General features: G+C 37.8%; 1 protein-coding gene across 1 annotated transcript in view; it reads right to left on the bottom strand.

The window, feature by feature from the left end:
• Positions 1 to 1,348: 1,348 nt before the first annotated feature.
• LOC131033145 (uncharacterized) overlaps positions 1,349 to 23,916 on the bottom strand; it is a 71,704-nt gene continuing 49,136 nt past the window's right edge. Inside the window, exon 5 of the mRNA XM_057964281.2 lies at positions 1,349 to 2,403. Coding sequence (XP_057820264.1) covers positions 2,109 to 2,403 — 295 coding nt within the window. The 3' untranslated portion in view covers positions 1,349 to 2,108. The remainder of the gene's footprint in view (positions 2,404 to 23,916) is intronic.

Raw genomic sequence — 23,916 nt, 5'->3', positions numbered from 1 at the left:
TTATACTTGTTAAATTATAATATTATTTGAAATTACTAAAAGTATTAATTGTACATCCATAAATAAAAAACGATTGAAAACTATATTAATATTTTGATTATTCTTAATAAATGACCCTTGTTTAAAATGAACTTTGGAAACCTTCCTCTCATTATAGTTTTTACCTTGAAATTTGAAGTAAATGCCTTCCTTAATATCCTCGAGAGAATTTTAGGTCACAAGAATGCTGCGCCAACCACACGGGCTGAAAAAGGCAAAACAGGAAAAATAAAAATATGCATAGACCTCATATAGTCCATGATTACTCAAATATTTTGAATAACATGAATGGGAGCTAATCACGTGAACTTAAAAAGAGTGAAAATAGGAAAAATGAAAAATGCAGGCCTAATATTGCTCCATGAATACACGTATGCCAAGAAAATATTACTCTGATTACTCACATATTTCAGAAAACAAGCTCAGGGAGCTAATCAAATGGACTAAAAAAGAGTGAAAATAGGAAAAATGAAAAAATGCAGGCCTAACATTAGGCCATGAATACTCGTATACCAGGAACACAGACAACCAAGGTATTCTGGGTACAGGTAAGATAACCAATATTTCATTAGCATGCGGAAAGTCCATTTGAACAACTTTTAACCTCTAATACAGTAAAATACAGTAAAATACAAAACACAGTAACTTGCACAACATCCGGTAATATTAAATTTCATTAAAACTTTTGTCCAGTAAGTCTGACCAATTGGCCAAAGTTTGATGACTAATTAGAGAAGAAAATGAAAATTTTGATGCACATATTGTGACCCCAGTGGCATCAAAATGTGCAAAATTGTGTTTAAAAACATCAACAGGACTGAATTTTCATATTATATTCTGTCTCCAACTTCATTTATTGTCTGGAACAGAGAATTTATGATGACCTTCAGCTGAAAATGATCAACATAAAGGCTATTCAAAAACTTCTGTAAAACACAATTGTCTACAATAGCAAATTACTATTTCATGGATGAATAGCTGGGGCTTGCAATATGTGTCGCTCTCAAATTGTTTATAGATACAAAGAAAGCTATTTAAATATTAATACATCCAAGAATAGAGCATCAAATTGCAAGGTTTGATGCCCTTCTAAATTTCAATCCCCTAATAAGCAACAATCGCCCTTAGAAAATTTTTAAGTACTGAATCTGTCAAATACTATTATATCATTAGGAATGAAAATCATTTTTCAGAACAATTTTCCATGGCAATACCAGGATAAGAAATAATAATCAAATAAAAACGTTTCCTATACAATAATGACCAAAAAAATCCATGGATATTGCATATGACAGGCGGAAAAATGAAGTCATGAAAAGGCAAGTATCATGCATTGCTCTTTATATTCTATTTTACCTTTTTAATATGGCTACCACATGAATTGCCTAAAAACATGAGCAAAACATATGTCCAACTTAAGCTTCCAACTGAATTTCCAGTTCACATTGTTGATTCAATAACCAGACATCTTGGCAGTGAGATATCATGTGGATAGAAATTGCAGAAGCGAATGTCCCAGTTCACAGAAAAATACACAGAATATTTTGCCATTATCTACCAGTTATCAAATCACAGCAAAGAGATACAATTGGAAATGTACTTCCGTTCCAATATCTCCATTTGAGTCCAAAATCTGTACATCAATAGAAACTCAAGATTGGTATGGCATACCATGGTGGAATCTCCTTGGTAGACCAACTTCTATAAAACTCAGTTCTTGTATCATTCTGCATGGCCTCACATATCACTAGCAACCAATGGACCCAGTACAAATGAAGTATCACACAAGAAATGCCAACTTCAATAAATTACCCCTGAATAACTTGAATTTGATCAGACAAATTGGTTCTTGTAATAAAGTAAATTACAAAATTATATACCTCAAAAATGAAGCATGAAACTCAAGAATATTACCAGTTTAATCCTTGTTTCTGCATTAAGCAAGCATCACTGCAATACCTGTAAAAGGTATGAAATGCCTACTGGAGGCTGCTTTTTGCATTCCACCTTAGTTACATGTATATATCTCTAAGTTAATTCTTTAGATCCATGCCAACACAGTTGTATGTTCAATTTTGTACATTTGTAGAATCATTCCTAGAGCTCTCCATTGTAGAACTTTTTGAGTACCTTGCTGAAACTGACTCCACTTCTACCAAACTGATAGACCCACCATTTTCAACCACCTCCTCATGTGACTCACCACTTTCCTGCATATTTCGTAAAGCTCTTTTTGCATATATTGTGAAGCCAATTGCAGTACCAACAGCTACGACAAAGCAAATTGCATTATATATAATCTCCACAGGGGTTAGGTGGCGATTTTTATATTTGACGTCTGCCAATGTCTTTAAAAGGAGGCCACTGCAAGACAATAAAAGAATGTCATCCACACCAAAAGAAAAGAGAAGGTTTCCAGAGTAAAAGCAAATTAACATTATTGAAAAGTCATATAAGAGTAAATAAGTAATCCTGCTTCCCCAGAAGGAAATTCCCTTGCAAAGAGTTCCCCTGTTGTAGAGAGATCGTACAATACTACAATGCATACTATAATGTAATTTGCATTATGAGATGGAAATTATTGAAGGAACCATATATGTTGATAATGTAACTTAAATGCTATCAGCAACCTGTTCAACTCCCCCACGGGAACACAATATAAAAGCCATGTCTATATTTTTTTGGGTCAGTAAAAGGCAACTCTATTAATTGTGGAGCTGATTCCCTAGGAGTTGACCTAACTTGAATTTTAGCATCCAATCAGCAAATGTGCCCATGTTTATAAAATATACAAAATTGCTTATAAAAGGGTAAAAAATCTGAAGCTTACTTATATGAGTTGCATTACAGTCAACTTGCATAAGAGAATTAACTCAATATATGAGGAATTCTCTAACATTATTGCTTGGTGAGAGGATCAAACTTTCTCTAAGTGGCTGGATCTCTGGGTTCATGTTCTTCACCTCAAATTCATGCATGACCTCCAGTTGTTATACATGCATTCAGGAGACAAACATACCAGTAGTCTATAGAGGCTGCAGAGAAACTACACAGCATAAAAAGAGAAACGGTAAGAGTGTCATCAGTGCTCCACTCGATACACAAGATGGTTCTTCTGAATTTGTTGACGGTGAAGCCTCCAATCCTGAGAAGCATAGCTTCAGAAGAAGAGGAACTCAAGAATGCAAAGGGTCCCATGGACTCAGGAGGTTTCCGATTCAATGGAAAAGGAACGGGTAGAGATAAAGGACAACCAACATATGCCTACTGGAAGCCCTAATCAAGCTCATAAAGTCCAAACTGCTCTCCACACGAAGTTGCAAACATGGCAATGGTGGCTCAAGAAGAATCCAAAGCAGTAGAGGTTGAAGCTAAAAAATGATACAAAGAACTTCAGTGAACGTATGTGAGTAGGCTCCAAAACTTGACAGAAGTAGAAAAGTGTTCAAAACCTAGAGCAAGTGTCGAGGCAAGGTATGCAATCTAAAAGTCATCAATGACAGTGGAAATTCAAATAACTAGGTAAATACAGAGATGGGCCGATGGATTATATGTTGCAGTTTACTTGTAGTCCAAAATGAATCCTAGGACTTCTTGATTTGGAAAATATGACTGCTTTTTTTTTTTGATCGGTAAGGGACACTTTTTAAGGTGTGAGCAAGTGAGCGAGCGAAGGAGTGAGTGAGTAAGACGACCAACATATGTCTACTGGAAGCCCTGATCAAGCTCATAAAGTCAAACTGCTCTCCACACGAAGTTGCAAACATGGCAATGGTGGTTCAACAAGAATCCAAAGTAGCAGAGGTTTAAGCTAAAAAATGATACAAGGAACTTCAGTGAACATGTGTGAGTAGGCTCCAAAACTTGACAGAACTAGAAAAGTGTTCAAAACCTAAAGTGTCGAGGCCAGGTATGCAATCTAAAAGTCATCAATGACAATGGAATTTCAAATAACTAGGTAAATACAGCAATGGGCCGATGGCATATATCATATATGTTGCAGTTTACTTGTAGTCCAAACTGAATCCTAGGACTTCTTGATTTGGAAAATATGAGTCTGCTTGTTTTTTTTCTTATCAGTAAGGGTCACTTTTTAAGGAGCAAACAAGCAGGTGAGTGAGTGCATGCGTGCATGCATGCATGTGCGTGTGCGTGTGGGTGTGTGTGCGTGTGTGACAGAGAGAGAGACTTGCCTAGATAAATCCAAAGCCAGTTGCATACAAATGAGGCCAACAGATTCGTGACCTAGGAAGTGAATGATTCTGATCAGATTTGCAAAGTCTGTCAGACTCAGCTGTCAGTCACACTCAGCCATAAAATTCAGAAAATTAAAGCCTAATAAAAAAAGACTCAGACTCAACAATAAATATAAAAGTACACCACTTGGCCTAGTAAAACTTCTTTATCTATGAAAAAAAATTAAAGATGAAAACAAGCTTCTCTTATGCAAGACAGCTTTTAGATCTACACTTTTGAACACTTGTGGAATGTGGGGAAATTATTGAAGTAATATTGTAATATTTAGCTTATAATGGTCATTTAAGTCATTTAGTTAGTTTTTAGCAGTGTTCCACAGGGACGCATCGGCCCCAAAAACACCCATGTCCCCTGTAGGGGGACATTTCTAAGACATGGGGGAAACGTCCCCCCACAATACGACCACCTCTATCAAGGATGCCGCCGAATCACTTGCTACATGGCACATGCCATTACATACTGATTGCAACCTTTAACTTCGTGAAAACTAGTTGGCCTTTCATAGGCACTCACAAAGATGTTATATTACAGATTTTGCCTTGAAGATTTCAATTCATCTCTATTTTTATATCAGCACCGCCCCCACCACCGCTCCGTCACCATCCTCAAATGTAGGCCCTTGGTCCCCCTGCCTCAAAACTCATCCCCACATCCCCCTGTTCCCTCGTTAGGAGACTCAGTGGAACTAATCTTTTTAGTAACTTTCTATTTTGTAAGTCAATTAGTTAGTATTTAGAATCTTTATATAATGTCTGTAGTTCTCGATCGCTTCTGTTATGGAAAGATCTTTTGTAATTGCTTATATAAGGAGTATTCCTCTCCTTTGTTAATAGAACATTTATCATTTTATGGTATCAAAGATAGGTTCTTTTTGGTGAAGTTTCTTAATAAAAAAATTTGTGGTCTTGTTGACGTGTGTTTTGTACACAATCAAACACAGAATAAAATACCCAAGGGTACCTTATCCTCTCTTGAATAAAGCCTCTGATTGCTGAAGATGTCGCAAAAAAATGATCAATCAGGATGACTACAAGGTTCTTGTATGTAGGGTCTCTACGTGTGGATAAGCACCAGTGGTCGTTGTGAATGCTGTTTCATCAAGGGGCCTTACGTTTCCGAATTGCAGGAACAAAATTTCCTAAAACTAACAAGTTCTCAAAAAGGATCAAAAGGTGGGGTTTGCAAGAGATGAATTCTAATCTAATCCTAGGAATGACTCAATGTAGGCTAGACTTGGTAAGATTCTACCAATTTCAGTATTGCCAAGGAATAACAACTCTACTGAAGTTGATGCGATCTTCTAAGGTGACTAATGATTTTTCAATTCATCAAGAATCATAGACACTACCATGAAGGTACATATCAATGGTTCAATAATGATTGAAGGTTTTAAGCAATCTAAATATCTCCAGTTGACCACACAAGGCGTCCTTACAATCAGCAAGAAGCTAGTGGTTTGGAACGTGAATCTCACCAAAGATCAAGCTCAACACTTAGTCCTTCAAATTTAAACACTACTTCGACTAAGAATGATTCAAGAAAGTAAACAACCATGAAGATAGCCACGAGAATTGCAATAAAACACCATAACTTCAATATTTTATTGATCTCAAAGCCAACATAGACAACAATTGCTTGAAATTCTTTCTTCAATGCTCAATCTTGCTACAAAATAACTTTCTTCTCAAAAGCTCTAATCTTCTAACTTCTAATTGCAATTCATCTAATCTCTCTAATAACAAAATGAAAATGAGTGAGGGTATATATAGCATCCTCAATTACAATGAACGGCCCAGATCAAAAGAAGATCAATGGCTGAGATTCTGACACCTAAACCCTAATTAGGGTTTATTACAAAAAGTTCCCCTTTTATTGAACAATATTAAATGCATAGCCAAATATTTAATTGGCACAAAAATCTAGGAAACATAGACCAATGATAATTAAGGTGCCACATCATCTATAACAACCTCTCTTTTAGAACCTTGTTCCCTTTCCAATGCTCCTTCTTAGCATATGCAATGAATCTGGACACAATTCCTTCAATCTCAGCAATAGGAATCTCGGGAAGATTCCTCATTCGTTCCTCCAAGTGGATAACTTGATCGAAGGCCTTGAGAAGAGCTACATCCCATCCAGGTTCGAGTTCCTTGATTTTCTCAATAAGGAGCATAGTAGCGAACATTTGATCCCTTTGCTCATCTGTGATAATATTCTCATCTTTGCAAAAGATGACCTTAACCTTCTCTTCCAACTCTTGAAGATTCACATCTGTCTCATCTTCAATCCTTCTGCCAAGAATAGAACATAACACCTCAAACACCTTGTCCTGAATTGGATGGATGACCTCCTCAACTTGATTGCATTTGGTGCTGATGTCTTCGAAAAGAACTTCCTTCATCTAGAGTAGAGTTGACCACTGGAGTAAATTATGAGCTCCCCCATCCATTATCTTTTCTTGTGCTAGGATCTTCCTTGGTGTTTGCCTGATAACTTGTAGAACAGGAATGATAACATCTCTAGTGTGTGCAAAGGCGGCTACTGTTATCATTAGGTTGTGAATGATCTCAAGGACCTGGATAGCTCGATGGGTGGTCTGCATCATTCTTGTTGCGAACTCAACGGCAACGGTATGGGATTTGTCAATCCAAGAGCTCATAAGCTGAACCAAGCTCTTAACTCTTTCTGCCTCGCCAACTGATTCAAGGGGAAGTGCTTGCACGGGAGACACTGCTAGATCCTGAGGTCCCAAAGGCTGATTGAGATGGCTAAAGTAGCCTCTCCAAGCACCGACCTCTCGCTCAAGCTTTCTATTCTTTTCCATTTCTTCTTTAAGCTTGTCTTTAAGTGCCTCAAATGAATCAGTTGCCTCATCCAGTGTCTGCTCAGCTGTGAGTGGACCAAGCTCAAAGGTCTCTACATCATACTCCTCTGCCAGGATCTCACCTTCATATTTGTCCACTGCTGGTGTAGCTATCTGCAACTTCCTGGACCCTGTCTCATCTCTGATCATCTTGGACATCTTGGTGGCCTTCCTCCTTTCTGTCACTCCCTGAGAATTTCCTACAAGGCTCTCTAAGTCAATTACATTATCTTCATCTTCGATCACGATCACCCTTGTAAGTCTCTCTTTCAACCAATCTGGAATGGCGGATCTTGTCTCTCTAACCTATATCTCTTTAGGCAATGGTTCTTCTTCTCGGAGAGGAGATGTCACTTCATCATTATTCTTGTCTTCATGCAGCTCATTAACTTGAGGAGATTGACTTGATGAACGCTGAGATGCCTGCCCTTCTTCGTGTGTATCATTCTGTACTATTGATTCCATAGATTCCTCAACTTCAGGTACCCTCTTCTCTTGTCCTACATTCTGACATGTCCTTTTTTCATGTCGAGAAGATGTACCGGATGAGCGATCTCGATTGGCCTCTTGTTTCTTCTTGGAGGGCTCCCTTTTCTCAGGTCTTTCTTTCCTCTTCGCGCCTCTAGGATGAGGATTGCCTTCACTTGCGCTTCTGGGATGAGGATTGCCTTCATTTGCGCTTCTGGGATGAGGATTGTCTTCACTTACGCTTGCTCCTCCTTCTCTCGGCTTTTCCTCCAAAGTAAAAGTTATTGGTACGCTCTGATCTCTCAACTTTTGATGTTGTATATCTACCCATTTGCGAGTATATGACAAAACTGGAGCCATCAAAGCTTTTAAGTCCAAAACCTCAGGCTCGTTCCAATCTATCCTCACTGCTTTGTCTTCTCGGTCATAAGATGATTGGAGATGTCTGCCACTGTCCTGAGCTTGATCAGCCACTTTGTAAACTTTGCATTTCCTGATGAGATCTAAAGGCAATCTGGAATGCATCTTTCTTTTTACTTCTAGATCACTTGAGAGATTCATCCAAAAGTCCTCTATCTGAAATTCGTGCTTGTACTTTCTACCAACTGTTTCCTCTATATACCCATAAGGATCAAAATTCTCCCTCAAGGCAAAGAATGAAAATGAATACAAGGCTAACTCCTTTTCCGCATCATCCAAGGCTAGAGCATTAGGACATACCTCAACTGAATTCCCTAGTATGATAGGCACAGGAATTCCATTTCCATGCCTGTGTCTGAATGCCTTCGCATAAGCCGCCAACTGCCTAGTCACCTCAAGTAGCACGATCCTGTCTGTCGGATATCTTGGCAACATATAGGGAGGTGAAGGACATCCATGAACTCTAATATATGTAAACTTTTGGAATTGGATGAACCAAGCACCATACCTCTTTACAAGCTCTTGTGCATCTTGAGATAACCGATTGTGAATCCCGCCTTGCAATATCCTGGTGATATTCATCGTAAAGGTATCATTGACTAACTTGTAGTCACTTCCTGGTGGGTGATGCAAATGAACAAGAGATTCACAAACTCTGACTTCCCCGAGCCCTCTTCCGATCACTCCTTTGTGAGGTAGTCCTGCATATTCAAAACTCCTGATCAAGGCATATATGATGTACGAGCTCATGTGGAAGGACTTGGTAGCCTTCAGTCTTCTTAACTGCACATCCAAGCAATGGCTAATAATTCTAGCCCAATGAATTGTTCCCTTTCCTTGAACTATCACTTGGATGAAGTAGAACATCCACTTCTCAAAATAGAAGGCTTGAGGAGCCCCTGTAACTCGATTGAGCAAAGTTATCAAATCTCTGTACTCCTTCTGGAAGTCGATCCTATGTGGTGTGTTGGGAATCTTGCTCAGGCGAGGACGACTTTTGAGTAACCAATTCTTATTGATGATGCTCAAGCAAGTGTTTGGATCATCTTCGTACATGGACCTGGCTCCTTCCAAGCTTTTGTAAATCATATCTTTATGTTCTGGAAGATGAAGAGCCTCACTGATAGCCTCTTCTAAAAGGTAAGCCAAAGTGTTCCCTTCCTTGGACACGATTGATCTTGATTGTGGGTCATAATGGTGGGCACACTCAATCATCAGCTCATGGCACAAAACTGTTGGAGGGAAACCGGCCGCCTTGATGATGCCACTTTCAATTATTCTCTTTGCGACAGGTGATGGTTTTCCAATATAAGGGACCTCTCGAAACTTCTTCACACTGAAGTTTCCCAAGTTGGTATCTCCAATGTTGCTCCACTTTGACACGATCTTGGTCCCCAATTCTTCATTCCTTTGATCTTCCTTCATGAGAGCTGGACGACTAGTGGATGCTCCTGCCTTTGGGGTCGCCATCTTGACACCTACACAACATTTCATAATGAGCAATATATTTTTGCAATTTAAACATATAGAGTAGAAAAGAAGATTGAAGCTTTTAATTTAGGAAACTTCATGATAAATCTTTGAATTATCATTTCCTAAATTTAACTACGCAATTTGAAATTCAAAATTCAAAATTTCAACATTGGACTAGGAAGATCTCGCCATACCTCCACTTGAGGATTAATTCTAAGAAATGATGCAAAATTAGGAAAATTCGCTAGGGAAAAGGTAGATCGAAGTCCTCAAAATGCGCTTCCTTTATCAACTCCACCACCTCTAGCCTTCAACAAAATTCGCTCCAACTTAGACCAGATTTCGCACCTTTTATTGCTTCTCCAAATCGCACTTGAATGAATGATTGAATGATGGGTTAAAATCGCTCAACACACCTCTTATATAGGCGCTCACCACTTCCTTTTCCCATAGGCCGACTTGGTAAAATAGAACCAAAAATAAACAAAAATTAATAAAAGGAGAAGGCCGACTTGCCCCAAAACATTAAAATGATACCTTAAGCGCTTGTCTTTTAATTTTTTATTTAATAATAATTAATTTCGAATGCCTTAATAATAATAAAAATCGATTTTCCAAGGCTTAAATTAATTATTAAATACCAACGCACCCTTATTAAATGCCAATTTAATTAAAATATTTCAAGGTTTTAGTGAATTTGGCATTTAATGCGATTTGTTTGAAGTAAGCGCTCAAGCCTGGGGAAAATAATGGATATCAATAACATCGCTCTGGTCCCTTGGAGAGGGACAGGAGCGCCCATGCATTTTAGACCTTGCATTTCTTATTTTCACGTTCAAAACCTCACCTTTGGCGTTCAACATGGCATTTTATTGGGAACTTTAAGTTCAATTCATGTGATCTTTGGAAGGAACCTGCCTTAAAGCATTTTCGCCCTGGTCCCTTGGTGAGGGACAGGAGCGATTTTTGTCTTTTGTCCTTGATCTTTATCTTCTAAATTGCCAATTCAAGTTTGGGGGTAAGCAATGATCTTCATTGTTCGTTCTATGCATGTTCAACTCGCTTTCTCAAGACAAAATGGGCTTTCCAAAGATTTTCGCCCTGGTCCTCTAGTGAAGGACAGGAGCGATTTTTGTATTTGAGCCTAGGATTGTTGATTTCTGGAGGCGATTCCTTGTTCACTATCTTTCGAAAGGCATTCCCCATCTTGTATCACCTTGTCTTGGCGTGGTTTTGGAGGAAAATTGTTGATTTTATAGAAAATCGCCTTGGTCCTTTAGTGAAGGACAGGAGCGCCTTTTAGTTTATTGCACAATCTCTTGACCAAATCGACCTTCAGTTACTCCTAAGGCATAAAACATGATTCCCCATTCCATCTTGAGTCTTGGAAACAAAAGTAGCATTTCAAAATGTTAGGCGATTAGGCATATTTGAAGATTTCGCTCTGGTTCCTTGCTAAGGGACAGGAGCGCTCTAGCCAATTTTCATCGAATTTTATGGTCTTTGCAACTTCATTCCTCCTTGAAACACTTTAAATATCATTGCAATCGCGTGCCTTGGCCTCGATTCGTCCAAATTTGGAGGGGGAAGCTAGAAAATGTGTTTTTCACCCTGGTCCCTTGCTGAGGGACAGGAGCGATTTCGCTATTATGAGCTCACTTGTGCTTTGCTAGCTCCCGAAATAATCTTCAATGGATCCATTACGCCCTCTTCCATTCATCTCAAACACAAAACTTGCCTTAACTTTGTAAGATATTTGCCTTGTTAGAAAATCGTTCTGGTTCCTTGCTGAGGGACAGGAGCGCTTTTGTTACTTAGGTTGATTTTCTTCATTGTGGCCCACTCAAGTTATATTCAATGGGCAAAACATACTTCCCTTGACCTCTTCAAATCGCGAAATCACTTAAATCTTGCAAGGATAATGCAAATTTGGAATTCAAGCTCCGGTCCTTCAGTGAGGGACAGGAGCACCTTTTGTCCTCAAGGCCAAATCTTTTCACTTTTCATCTCAAATTTCCTTTGCTGGGGAAGATATCATCTTTTTACAATCCATGAACGAGAGCCCAAATCCAGAAAAGGTCCAAAAAGGTGTGTGTAAAGAAAATCGCTCTGGTCCCTTGGTGAGGGACAGGAGCGAATTCATCTTGCTAGACAAAAAGTTCAACCTTTCATTGCTTTTAACTAAGTCTGGATACTCTATTATGCTCATTTCATTCTTCCTTGTACCCTTAATGCTTCAATTTGATCAACCAAGGTCAAAAATGACCAAAATAAATCATTTCGCCCTGGTCCTTCAGTGGAGGACAGGAGCAAATTTATCTTAATCCTCCAAATTTCATCATTTTCAAATCTTCAAAATCCTTAAAATCTTCAATTCACGTCCAATCATCTCCCCTGGAGACCCTGCACAAAACAATTTAAACAAGTCAGTAACCAATATGCACCAAAAAACATTTTCGCCTTGGTCCCTGGGAGAGGGACAGGAGCGATTTCACCTTTATAAGCCAAAATATCCACAATTTAGGTCTTCAATCATTTCACAAGGCATAATTAGGTCATCTTCAAGGCCAGGGACCAGTTATCAAGCCTTCAAAAATTTGGTCAAAATTTACCCAGAGAAAAATGCACAATTCCATCCTCAAAATGCTAGCACTTAGACATAGCTTGAATTTGCCCTCAAAAAACCCTGACTGGACCTAACCTGAGACATACTTGACTTCCTGACAGGCTCATCCTATTTCAAAATTGCAATTTTCAGGAGGATGCTTAATAATCTTCAAAATTTGACTAGACATCGGCTTGAAAATATCCAAAAGAAACCCCTAAGGCTTAACCCTAGTCCAGACAACTCACTTACTTAATCAAAACCCTAAAAGCAGAGAGAAGAACAGGCAAAAAAAATAAAAGCAAAAAGAGGGGGTCCCCATTTTAATGGGGCGATGTGTGAAATGGTCACAACAGGTCTTTACCTAGAAATTTTGTAAAAGTTTTTTTATCAGTTCTTAAAACAAAAATCTTGGGGTTTTGTTGGCAAATTTTTTATAGAATAAAATTCGTGGTTTTTTCTATTGGAGATCGATGGTTTTTACCAGCAAACTTTTTGAACAATTTTTTGATAAAAAAGAGTAGTTTTCTAGTTATTTTGCGCATTTGAAAGAAGGTTTTTTCTGCGATTGGTGAAGGTTTTTTTGCAGTTGGCCAAAACTATTGAAGATTTTGAGACTTTATTTTTTTGCATGTTTTTTTTCAGACAAAAATCGTGGTTTTCTGGGCATTTTCTCTACAACAATCTACTCAACTAGGGTTCTGCTCACAACAAGGTTTTTATGCCCGAGACAATCTATTGCACAATTGTTTCATCAAAATCACAGGTATCAATTTTTTGCAGCATTTTGAGGTCATGTCTAGGGTTTCTAGGGTGAACGACATTCCTACAAAAGTACTAAGTTTTTGCAAATTTTTTTAATAATCGTAGGCATTGCTGTTTTTTCTCCAAAACAATGGGGGCTTTTTGACCTGGTTTTTGACAAAAAAAAATCACAAAATTGTGTTTTGTGCACCTAGGGTTTCTAGGGCACACGAGGGTTTGCAAATTTTCTGAATTTTTATCAAACCTGGGTTTTCTTCAGCAAGTTTTTCTTTACAATTTTTGGATAAAATCATGGGTAATCAGAATTTAAATCGTGGGTTTCAATTTTTTTTCCAATTTTTTATCAAAAAAAAATCGAAGGTATTTGAGAAGCTACAGTTTATCTTGTTTTTCGTGTCTCTAGATAACGGGATGGATAGCTTCGTTACCCAACATCGTGCTGGAAGGCAGCCAGAGATTCAACAACAAGAAAAGCATTGCAGTTGGCATCGAAGGTCATGGGTTGTATCAGCTAGTTGTAAAATTAAGAGACAAATGTTGTACTTAGTAGAATGACCATTAAGGGAGGGTATTAAAGTAATATTGTAATATTTAGCTTATAATGGTCATTTTAGTCTTTTAGTTAGTTTTTAGGAACTTTCTATTCTATAAGTCAGTTAATATTTAGAATCTTTCTATTCTGTCTTTAATGTCATGCCAAGTTCATAAAACAGTAAACTGGACTGGTGGATGAGGCAAGGGTTATGGATGACTATGCTGCTGAACATGACAAAATGGAAACAGATCCTTGCATTTTCCAAAACTTTTGCTGGGCCCAAGAGGAAAAGTTAACTCTGGAGGTTGTAAATGAAATGACTTGCAAAATGGGAATGCATACCACCTGTAGAAGCACTTGGTCTGCAACAACTTATATGTTTCAACATCTGGTAGAAAATGTGTAATCAGAAGCTTATTTTTTCTGGTTAAAAGCATTGACAATGTGGACCAAGGCTGAAAATAAAACATATACTGTACCATTTTTGTCACATAGGTTAAGAAACTTGGATAAGTTCCAGGGGATAACAGAAGCAGGAAGGCAGGATAGAAGCATCATTGGAAACAAGTCACCTGCTTCTCATGATTTTGATATTTCGATTAAATTTGTTAAAATGATGCTTGAGATTCTCAATCTGAACATGACCAGCATGTCATCTGCCATTAATCTTGATGGACTGTTTGAATCTCAGAAGTGGTTTCTTGAAGAGAACTAATTAAAAATGCTGCAGATTTGTTTGGATTGTGGAGTAGATATTCACAAGAGCAGCACCCACGATCAAGAAGCATCATTGGCATGAAGTGGGCAGTGATTTGGTGGTCATCATTGCTTGAGGACAAGCAAAGTCTGAGAGGGGAGGACTATCATGTCACCAAATAAGTTTCAGCTGGACATGTTCAAAGCAAGAAATAGAGTGTTTTTTAACATTGCTTATTAATATATAATATTAAATAATTTCATAATAGTATTAAATATATTATTATTAATAATAATAAATTTTATTTGTTTTAGTGACCAACCTGTAAGATGCCATTTTATTTCTTTCTTTGGACCGACCTTGAGAATAATTTTTGCTAGCGCCTATTTATAGGTGGTGGGAGTCTTATTTTGGGCATCACGAATTAAGCCTTTTGATTCCCTGCTTAGGGTGTGCCTTGTCTGGGACGAAAACCTTAGCAGTAGTAGAACAAAACCTTTACTTGATCAGCCTTTGCTAATCAACGTCAATTTATTTTACCAAGTTATCCAAGCATTCACCTGTCCAGGAATCACTGGAGCTTCCCAATTGCAAGAGTACAAGGTCACTGCTTAAGATATACACACAACATGGAAGGCAACTCTATTCTGGAACGCAGCCAGGACTAAATGAGTCAGCAGGCCAGATCAATTATCGCCGGATCAACATCAACTTCCAAACCTCTTATTGCACCACTGCCAATGCGCACATTCAAGCCCTCCACTGACTGCATATGCCTGCAATCAGCAACCCGACTTGTGTAAACTCTCATTTCTGATTCAAACTATGTATGTTGTGGGTTTATTATGATTATGGACGATTACAAGATTTGCCACTGTTTTCCCTGTTTTCTGCAACAAGTGTAGTGATCTTTCTTCTGAACCAAGGGTTGTTGTATGAGTTGACAAACGTATTTCTGAACTGCTATTATATGTATTCCTGAACTGAGCTTTAGATCAGTGGTGTTGATTTCTTCATTGTGAACAATCTATATTGGATTTACAGAGTAATTCTGAATTGACATATTTTATGCTTATTCTGAGTCATCTTTTAGATTTGCAAAGTATTTTCTGTGCTGGTATATTTCATACTATCACGGTTGCATGATAGTCAGAAGTCATGAGTAGCTAGAGGGTATCTAGAGTCTACATGGCTAACTGCATATAATAGTGATTGTACTTATTATACACTCGGTTCTGAGATTGGTTATGGCATTTCTATAAATGTTACTATCTGCCACCCTAGTTGAAGGGTGAGGCCACTTCCAAAATGGAGATGAGTAGGGGGGCACCTGATTTGTGGTTGGAGGTAAAACATTGTCACTATACCCTATGAACAAAAGTTTCTGACTCTTGGAATCCAACTTGGAATGCTTGGCATCTAGAATCCAAACATATGCTAAAGAGCCAAAGACTTTTAGATGACTGATCCTAGGTTTGCGACCAATCCAAGCTTCCTTAGGCATCTTCCCCTTGACAGCCTGTGTGGGAGACCGATTAAGGAGGATAGACTGCGGTGTATACTGCTTCTGCCCAAAATTTCTTGGGAACACTCATGTGTTCCAACATTGACCTAGCCATCTCAGTGATAGTGCGGTTGCGACACTCTACAACACCATTCTGTTGAGGGGTGTATGGTGTGGTTAACTGGTGTTTGATGCCATGAGTATCACAAAAGTTGGAGAAAGCGGTAGAGAAAAACTACCCCCCATTATCTGACCTAAGAGTGACTATGGGACAGCCAGACTCTTTCTCTACTAAGGCTTTAAAGTTTAAACTTCATAAATACAGTAAGCACATCTGATTTCTGTCTAAGAAAGTACACCCACATTTTACAACTGAAATCATCTACAAAAAGCAAGAAATACCTGGAACCAGTAATAGAAGGTGTATTCATTGGTCCGCATACATCAACATGAACCAACTGTAGTACCTTGGAGGCTCATCATGAGTCACCATCCTTGAATGGTGTCCTGTGCTGCTTCCTAGTCTGACAAGCTCTGCAAACTCGCTGATTTTGAGTCTAAATCTTAGGTAAGCCATGAACTAAATTTTCTCGAACAAGCTAAGCAAGATAATGAACATTCAAGTGGTCGTACCGCTGATGCCAGAGAATGCTGATAGAAGATGATTTAGTGCAAAGGCATGCTCTAGAGAATCACCCATATCCACAAGTCTGTATAGACCATGATCCTCGATGCCAACAGCCACAGTAGTGCGAGTCGCACGATCAACAATCGAGCACTTGTGTGAACTGAATACCACGTCAAGCTGAGGAGAGTGCCGCATAATATGGTTCATGGAGAGAAGGTTTAGTTCCATGCCAAGAACGTAGTATACATTGAGGAAAATGAGATTCCTCCCACCAGACTGTATTTGAACGTTGCCCTTCCGACAACAATATACTTTTCACCTCCTCCAAAAATGACTAAATTAATGAAAGGAGAGAAGTCTGTGAACCAATCACACCAATGAGTGAAATTTCGAGATGCACCTAAGTCTATGTACCAAGCAGAAGATTTCACATGATCCACAAGTCTTTTCGCGATGAAAGTGTAAAATGCAAATTCTTTCTGCTCTGAATGCTCTACGACATTGGCCTTATGCTAAGACTCTCCCTACTTTTGTTGTTCGGAAGCCATACTATTTCGACAGTCCTTTATCAAGTGACCATATTTGTGGCAATAGTTACACTGAACTTCCTTCTTCAAGCTATCCTGAGATTGACTGGGGCCTTTTGTGCTGAGAGGACTGAGATTTGCCTTTATCCTTGCGAAAAGATTTGGTTGCGAAGGCTTGCTTCTTCAGAGGAGGATGAAGTGGCACTGCTGCCAAACTGTTGTTTCCAATGATCCTGCTGCAAAAGTTTGGTGCGCAATACTGGAAATTTCAAGTCATCATTCATTGAAGTAACATTGACTGTTTCTAAAAAGTGCTCATAGGATTTAGGTAGACTCTTGAGGATGATGATTACCATATCCTCTTCCTCCATTTTTCGACCGATTGCTTCCAGTTGATCTCGAATGTCCTTAATCTTCATCAAATACTCTTGTAAGGACATACCCTCATCCATCATGATAGAAAATAGATGGTTCTTCATAAAGAACGCACAGCTCTTGTCTGATGTCTCATGGAGATCCTTCAAAATAGTCCAGATCTCTGCATCTATCTTGTCGGACGGCACTTGAGGCAACAGATCATTAGTAACCGAAAGTTTGATAAGCATGATTGCTTCCCAATTGCACTCGTCAAAATTATCCTGATCTTGTCCAGCTATGGTAAGACAAGTCTCCTTACCCAAAACGAGATCATCTAGGCAACGATATTCAAAGATCATCATCATCCACTGCTTCGATGTGCTGTAATTTTTGCCGTTAAATCGCCGACTGCCTTCCAACATTATGTTGGTCAAAGACAACATCTTGCACACTTCCCGAGGCACGGAAAACGAGAATTACTAGAGGCAAAAAGTGATTTTTGAAGAGCACGAAACCTGAGGCACAAATCCCAATGCAAAATCTAAGGCAGATTCAAGTACAAACTTCGAGATTGAAAGAAGTACGGATGGCACATATCCCAATGCACAGATTTTTTACAAACCCAGAAAATTCCGATGACAACCCATAAAAGTATGAGAAAAACCCACAAGGAATCTGTTGTTGAAAATTAATTCCGGCAAAAATTAGAGGGTAATCTGCAAAACCCTAGCCAAAAGAATTAGAACCCTCGATCGAAATGCAAAGACGATTTTGGCAGAAAATTGCGGCAATAATAGTTCGCATCGAAAAGCCAAAAAAAAACCTTGGCGGAAGAAAGAGGTCCAGCACTGAAAATCTCAGAAGAAATCACAGACAAAAAAAATCACTACAAAAAAAAACGAATCCCGTAATGCACATAACACTAAAAAGAATGAATGAAAAATCGTTGCGAACAAAAAATGCGTCACAAGCAGAGAGAAACACCAGTCACGGGCTGAAACTGAAGAGAAAACCCACGCTGTGTGTCGCGAGGAAATTGTCGCGTATCACCGAGAAGATGTCACGCACAAAAGGAAAATTGTGAGCACAAAATGCAAAGAAAAAATCACGGAAACCAGAGACCACGAGCCCAAAAAACGCGAAAAGAAAATCGCGAGTTGTGCAAAGAAGTAATCTGCTGCCCACGAATCCTGCGAAAATTTTAAGATAAAAAAAGTCAACCCAAAACACAGGTCACTAGAAAAAATCGTTTTTCAAAAACCTTGAAAGTTTCTTTCGAAATTTTAAAAAAAAACGATTTTTTTTCTTTCCCACTCTGATACCATGTTCATGGAATGCAATGATTTTATTAAAAGAATGAAAGTGTACATATAGCATTCACGAAGATGATGTTTCTATTAAGAAACAATCGTAAACAGAAGAAAAATAGAAACTAACTAATATGTACTTAGATGATGCTCTCCCTGCATACAGTTGCTACAAAGACAATATGCTTGTACTTGTGATCAGGATTATGACCATTGGTCTTACCAAACTGTATATTTCTGAAGTAAACTAACTATAGGAAGAATAATTCTCTCATATGCACCATGTGTGAAAAATAGTCCTACGCAAAATTGTATTATAAAGTTGTTAACATGAATTATGTTGATCAATGGAAATGAGTAAATGTGAAGCATATTTACAATTAAATTCTAGATTATAAATGAATTAGATGTAAAAAACTAAAATTTAAATAACTAAATAATATGTCAATTTAGGGAGAAAATCAGATTCTATTCATTTATTTCTTATTTGCTTAGTTAAATAAATGTTTGTTTTTTTGACAAAGGGACTCGTTAAAACTGATGTATGCGAGGCATCTAAGTTCATTGAGCTTGCTGATAAGCAATAAAATTATTAAAAATTAGCATGTACCATGAAAGTTTGTGTGGTTTCAAAGGCCTTAACTTGCGCTTGGTGGTGGGGACCTTGCCCCTCAACCCCACCCTATATCACAACGGGGAGCACACAAGGGCGCTAGCCCTTGACCTCACTAGGGACTGCTGTCCCCAAACTCGCTCTAGTTTCAAAAGAAAAGAAAAAAAGGGAATAATTGTGGGCTGTACAAGATTAAAAAGCAAGGCGGCTTTTTATTTTGTCGGCTTGTTTTCAATTAAACCCCAATTAATTGAATTAAACTAATTCTTTTCGTTGTTGAGTCAACTTGAATCCTAGATGATCCTCCTATGGTTGTAATAAACATTGTAGACTTGTCTAAAATACTAGTGCAAAATCCCACATAGTGATGCTAGGGTGAGGGATACAAGCACCTTTCTGCCATTGTCGATGACTCCATGTTACGATTTTTGTTATGTATCTAGAAATATGATATTATTAGGTGGATGGACATGTCAACATGTGGCACACATTCCTTATGTTAGTTATATTGGGTCATGTTAATAATTTAAGTAATTAATTATATTGGGAGTTAGAGTATGCCTTCATTAAAATTTACCCTTCCGTAGTATTATTAGGAAGAGGTATATATAGAAAGAAAAGGTGATTATCATTGTAAGAGACGTGTGAAGTATGATATTGTATTTGTGATCTCTTGGAGATATAGTGTGGGGTGGCTTCTTCCATAAGAAGTAATGCATGGTGTTACTCTACCTCAACGGTTTACTATATTCGGCATATATTGGATATTAGGGCATATTGGCCCACATAGAACTCTTTGTCATGCAAGATCTATCTTCTGCAATTTATTATTTCTATTATTATATGTGAAGTTCTTATCAAGTGGTATCTGAGCATGATCTTGGCACCGTGAAGGCAAGGCATTTTTCTTCAAATTTGAAAGTCATATTGGAAATCGCATATCTTTCCGATTTAAGTGAATTTTTCTCTGAATTTTAAAGAGTTTTTGAAGCACATATTAAAGCATCTTCAATCCAATTTTTAGAGCAGTTGAAGCCGAATTGGGCGAGTTATTACAGAATCAAGGTTTTAACCCTAATTTTTTTAAGTCACATCTCTCACTGATCTGAGCGAATTTATGCCTAATTTTTAAAGGGTGTTTGAGGAGATATATGAATCTGCTACAGTCAAAAAATCAGGTTTTTATCATTAGTACTTTGTGACTTATTGCAATTTTATTAATTTTCATAAATTCACCTTCCGAGTCGCAAATCAACATTTTTTTCTGAAATTCTTACATTTTTGGAAGGCTCATCAAAATTAATTGGGGGTCTATGAATAAAAGTTTTTGATTCAAGGCCGACTACATCATTATTTGGTCATATCAAAGTTGGGTCAATTGGATTTGATGGAATGGTAATCTATTGATATCATATTTTCTTAAACCCTAGGTTAATGGATTATTCTTATTTTGATGGAAGTGGAGATGTATTAGAATGGTGGTGGCACAAATATAAAATAAATTATGGTGAACATAGACTATGGAAATCTTGGTTTTCACAATGTTTAAGGGGTGAAGCTAAGAAATGGTATGCAACATTAAATAAAAAATATTTCCTCTTTAGATGAACTAGAACAAGATTTCTTGGATAGTGTTGTGACGTATTCACACATCGCTCCATTGCAAATGGGAACCCCTACCTTCTTTTTTGCTTTCTGGGTTTTTTAGGGTTTGTCTATTAGCCTTTGCATTTTGAGTGTTGCCAGAGGGATCACTAGGATGGAAGGCTTTGCTTAAGCCAGGGTGAGTCCATGGGGCCCCAGAATTAGGGTTTCATTGAGAGTCTTCCTTAGGGCCTGGTTTTTCTCTTGTTGCTAATTGTGTCTTGCTCGGTGAGTGAGTATCATCCTTGAGGGTCTAGGCTAGGTCAAGTTGGTAAGTGATGAAGTCTGGAATGTCATCCTGATCTTCAAATGCCCTGAAATTTGGCATTGTCTGGAATGTCTTCCTAATCCTGAAATTTGATTGTCTGGAAAACTGAAGAATCCTCCAAAAACTAGAATTTGCATTATAACTCCTGGAGGTCCAAAACCACTCTCAAACATCTTGACAATATATATGGAATATAACTTAAAGTATAAATGTCACTTATACATAAATGTTATATTCCATAAAATAATCCTAACGAAAAGGCCAAAATGTCAAATTTCGCTACTGACCCTTCCAAAGGGTCCAGAGCGAAATTCCACAATGTTAGTGTAGGTTTTTTATTTTCCTTATGTTAGAGGATATTTATTTTTTCCTACACATATATTATTTAAGCTTGCTTAGGTTAATAGGAGTGGTTTATATGAGGACACATGGTGAAATACTTCAGCTACATGTGTAACTCTCCACCTCACATGGGTAGTTGAGTTACACACCCTCTTTTGGCTGCTTGTGCCACCTCTCATAACCACTATTTTGTCATTTCCTAAGTGGGTTATGGGGTAGTTGGGTTTCACACCCTCTTTTGGCCTTATGTGCCAACTTTCTCAACTCCTTTTTTGTCTTCATGTAAGGAGGTTATGCCACATGTTTTGGCATTTACCAAGAAGGTAAAACCTCCCACTTTTTATGGGGAATAGGAGTTAATGCACCCCTTGGATGTATATGCTTATATTTTTCTATATAATAAGCACTATACTCTCACCTTCACTAGTCAAGCAGGTGAAGTGATAGCTCGATGAGAGTCTTCTCCAAATTCTCTTCTTTGTCTCTATTTCTCTCTCATATCGAAATTATCTTCATTCAGCTATTTTGATCTTTGATCATCTGTTGCGTGAGGAGTTGCATGTGATCTACGACCGACATCAAATCTTGGCTCAGTTCTCGCTTCTCGCAGAATCTCACATGGTATCAGAGCTTATTGTCTGGTATAGCTCATTGCTTTTTTTTTTTTTATTTAAGAGATTTGAGACTTTTATATAGCTAATATTTTCCTTAAAAACTAAGTATGCTCTTTTCCTGCATTCTTGTGTGATCTGGAGAATCAAAACAGTTTAAAGGAAAATAGCTTCTAGTTAAATCTGGTTTACATGTATGTGTTCTTGTAAAATCTGGGTGATTGTAGCTTTGTAGTAATATTGAAAGCTTAATAAGAATTTTCAGAGTGTCCATAAGGCTTGACAAAGTCAAAAGTGACTTTTACTTCACCAAAATCAAAGTTTGGAGGACACAGTAAAAAATCAGAGTAAATTTTTTTTTACTGGAGCTGTTTTCATTTCAACTTTAGTGTTTCAACTTCTGTTCACTTTCACAAAAAATGATTTCTGAGTTTTCTTCTCAGCGTCGAAAAACTTCTGGGTTTCAGATGGTATTTCCAGAGAATGAATAAATTTTGTAGAAATCGAGCTTGAATAGGGCCTAAGCCGTTTTTCTATCAAGGAAATTCAGCAACATTTCTTAAAAGTTGCACAACTTTTGCCTCGGGTGTCAGATTTTTGCAAACAAATACTTGACGGAAAGCTTGAAATGAGCACTCTCCATTATTGCAAGTCTAATTGAAATTTTTTGCCTTTTTCTATCAGATATTAAAGGTTGTACCAGCTGCTTCTTTTTCTCTTCAACTGGTCATATCTTTCTCCTCACAACTCTGTTTTTCAAAACTAATAGTTGTTGGAAAGGTATTGAGATAAATTAAGCAGTTATAAGGCTGATTTGTTTCAGATCTTGTCTCAAATTATTTGTATTTGAAATCTCTATTGGTTTCTTAAAGAATTGTAATCTGATAAAAAGCCTTGTAAATGCATTAATTATAAAGTGCCAACCTTGTAATATTTGGGGGGGTGATTTCTGAGACTAGTGAAAAGGGGGGGTGTCTCTTGTGCCTTCTTTCTTGCACTTTTCCTGATTCTTTGCAATCTTCTTTTCTACTATCATGGATGCATCTATAGTTCCATTTTTAACACCATATAATTACTTTGAATGGAAATCTAAGATGATAATATATCTGAAAAGACATGGATATCATCGTGTTACTATGGGACTTGAAACTGAACTTCAAGATGTTGCAGAAAAGATTAAATGGTTTAATAAATGTGATGAAGCTTTTGGTACTCTATGTATGTCAGTCTCTTCAGACCTTCTTTTTCACATTGAATCTGCCACTACACCAAATGCAGTGTGGACCACTTTGGGAAAACCTCTTTGGTAAGCAGGATGAGTTAAGAGGTCATCATTTAGAGAATGAACTCATAGGGTTGAATCCAACCAATTTTGATACTATACAAGACTTCTTCACTAAACTTAAGTCTGTAAGATTGCAGTTGGAACGGTGTGGAACTAAGAAAGATGATAAGCAACTGATCTTGAGTATTCTTTCTAAGCTTGGTCCTAACTATTCAGTGTTTGTTTCTACATTCTATGCTACAAAATGTGCCCTAGGTACCACATTCAAAATGCCTTCTCTGGATGAATTTGCTGCAACACTCACTAGGGAGCAAGACAAATTGGTTCAAATGGGTACAATAAAACCCTCTAAGTCACATGCCTTACTTGTAAATCAAGGCACGAAAGAACAAAAAGGGTCTAGTAAGCAAGATAAGAAACAAAAGAACCAAGGAGAGAAGAAAAAAGATCAGAAATCTGCTACTTCAAAAGCAAATAATCAGACCTCTTCATCAAGAGGTGAACAACCTAAGAAAGAGAAGGTCAAGTGTTCTTATTGTAAGAGGCCCGGTCATGATGAACATAAGTGTTTAAAGAAACAAATTGATCACCTTTCAAATCTTCTTGAAAAGAATAATATCAAGGTGCCTGATTCAGTCAAACAGAGTTCATCAGAAGGATCTTCTAAGGATACAGATAAGAGTAAAGGGAAAGGAAAGGGTAAGGCCC

Source organism: Cryptomeria japonica, chromosome 4, assembly GCF_030272615.1.
Source record: "Cryptomeria japonica chromosome 4, Sugi_1.0, whole genome shotgun sequence".
NCBI classification, from domain to species: Eukaryota; Viridiplantae; Streptophyta; class Pinopsida; order Cupressales; family Cupressaceae; genus Cryptomeria; species Cryptomeria japonica.
Note: the sequence above shows the minus strand (reverse complement) of the source record. Positions and strands in the feature narration are given on the sequence as shown.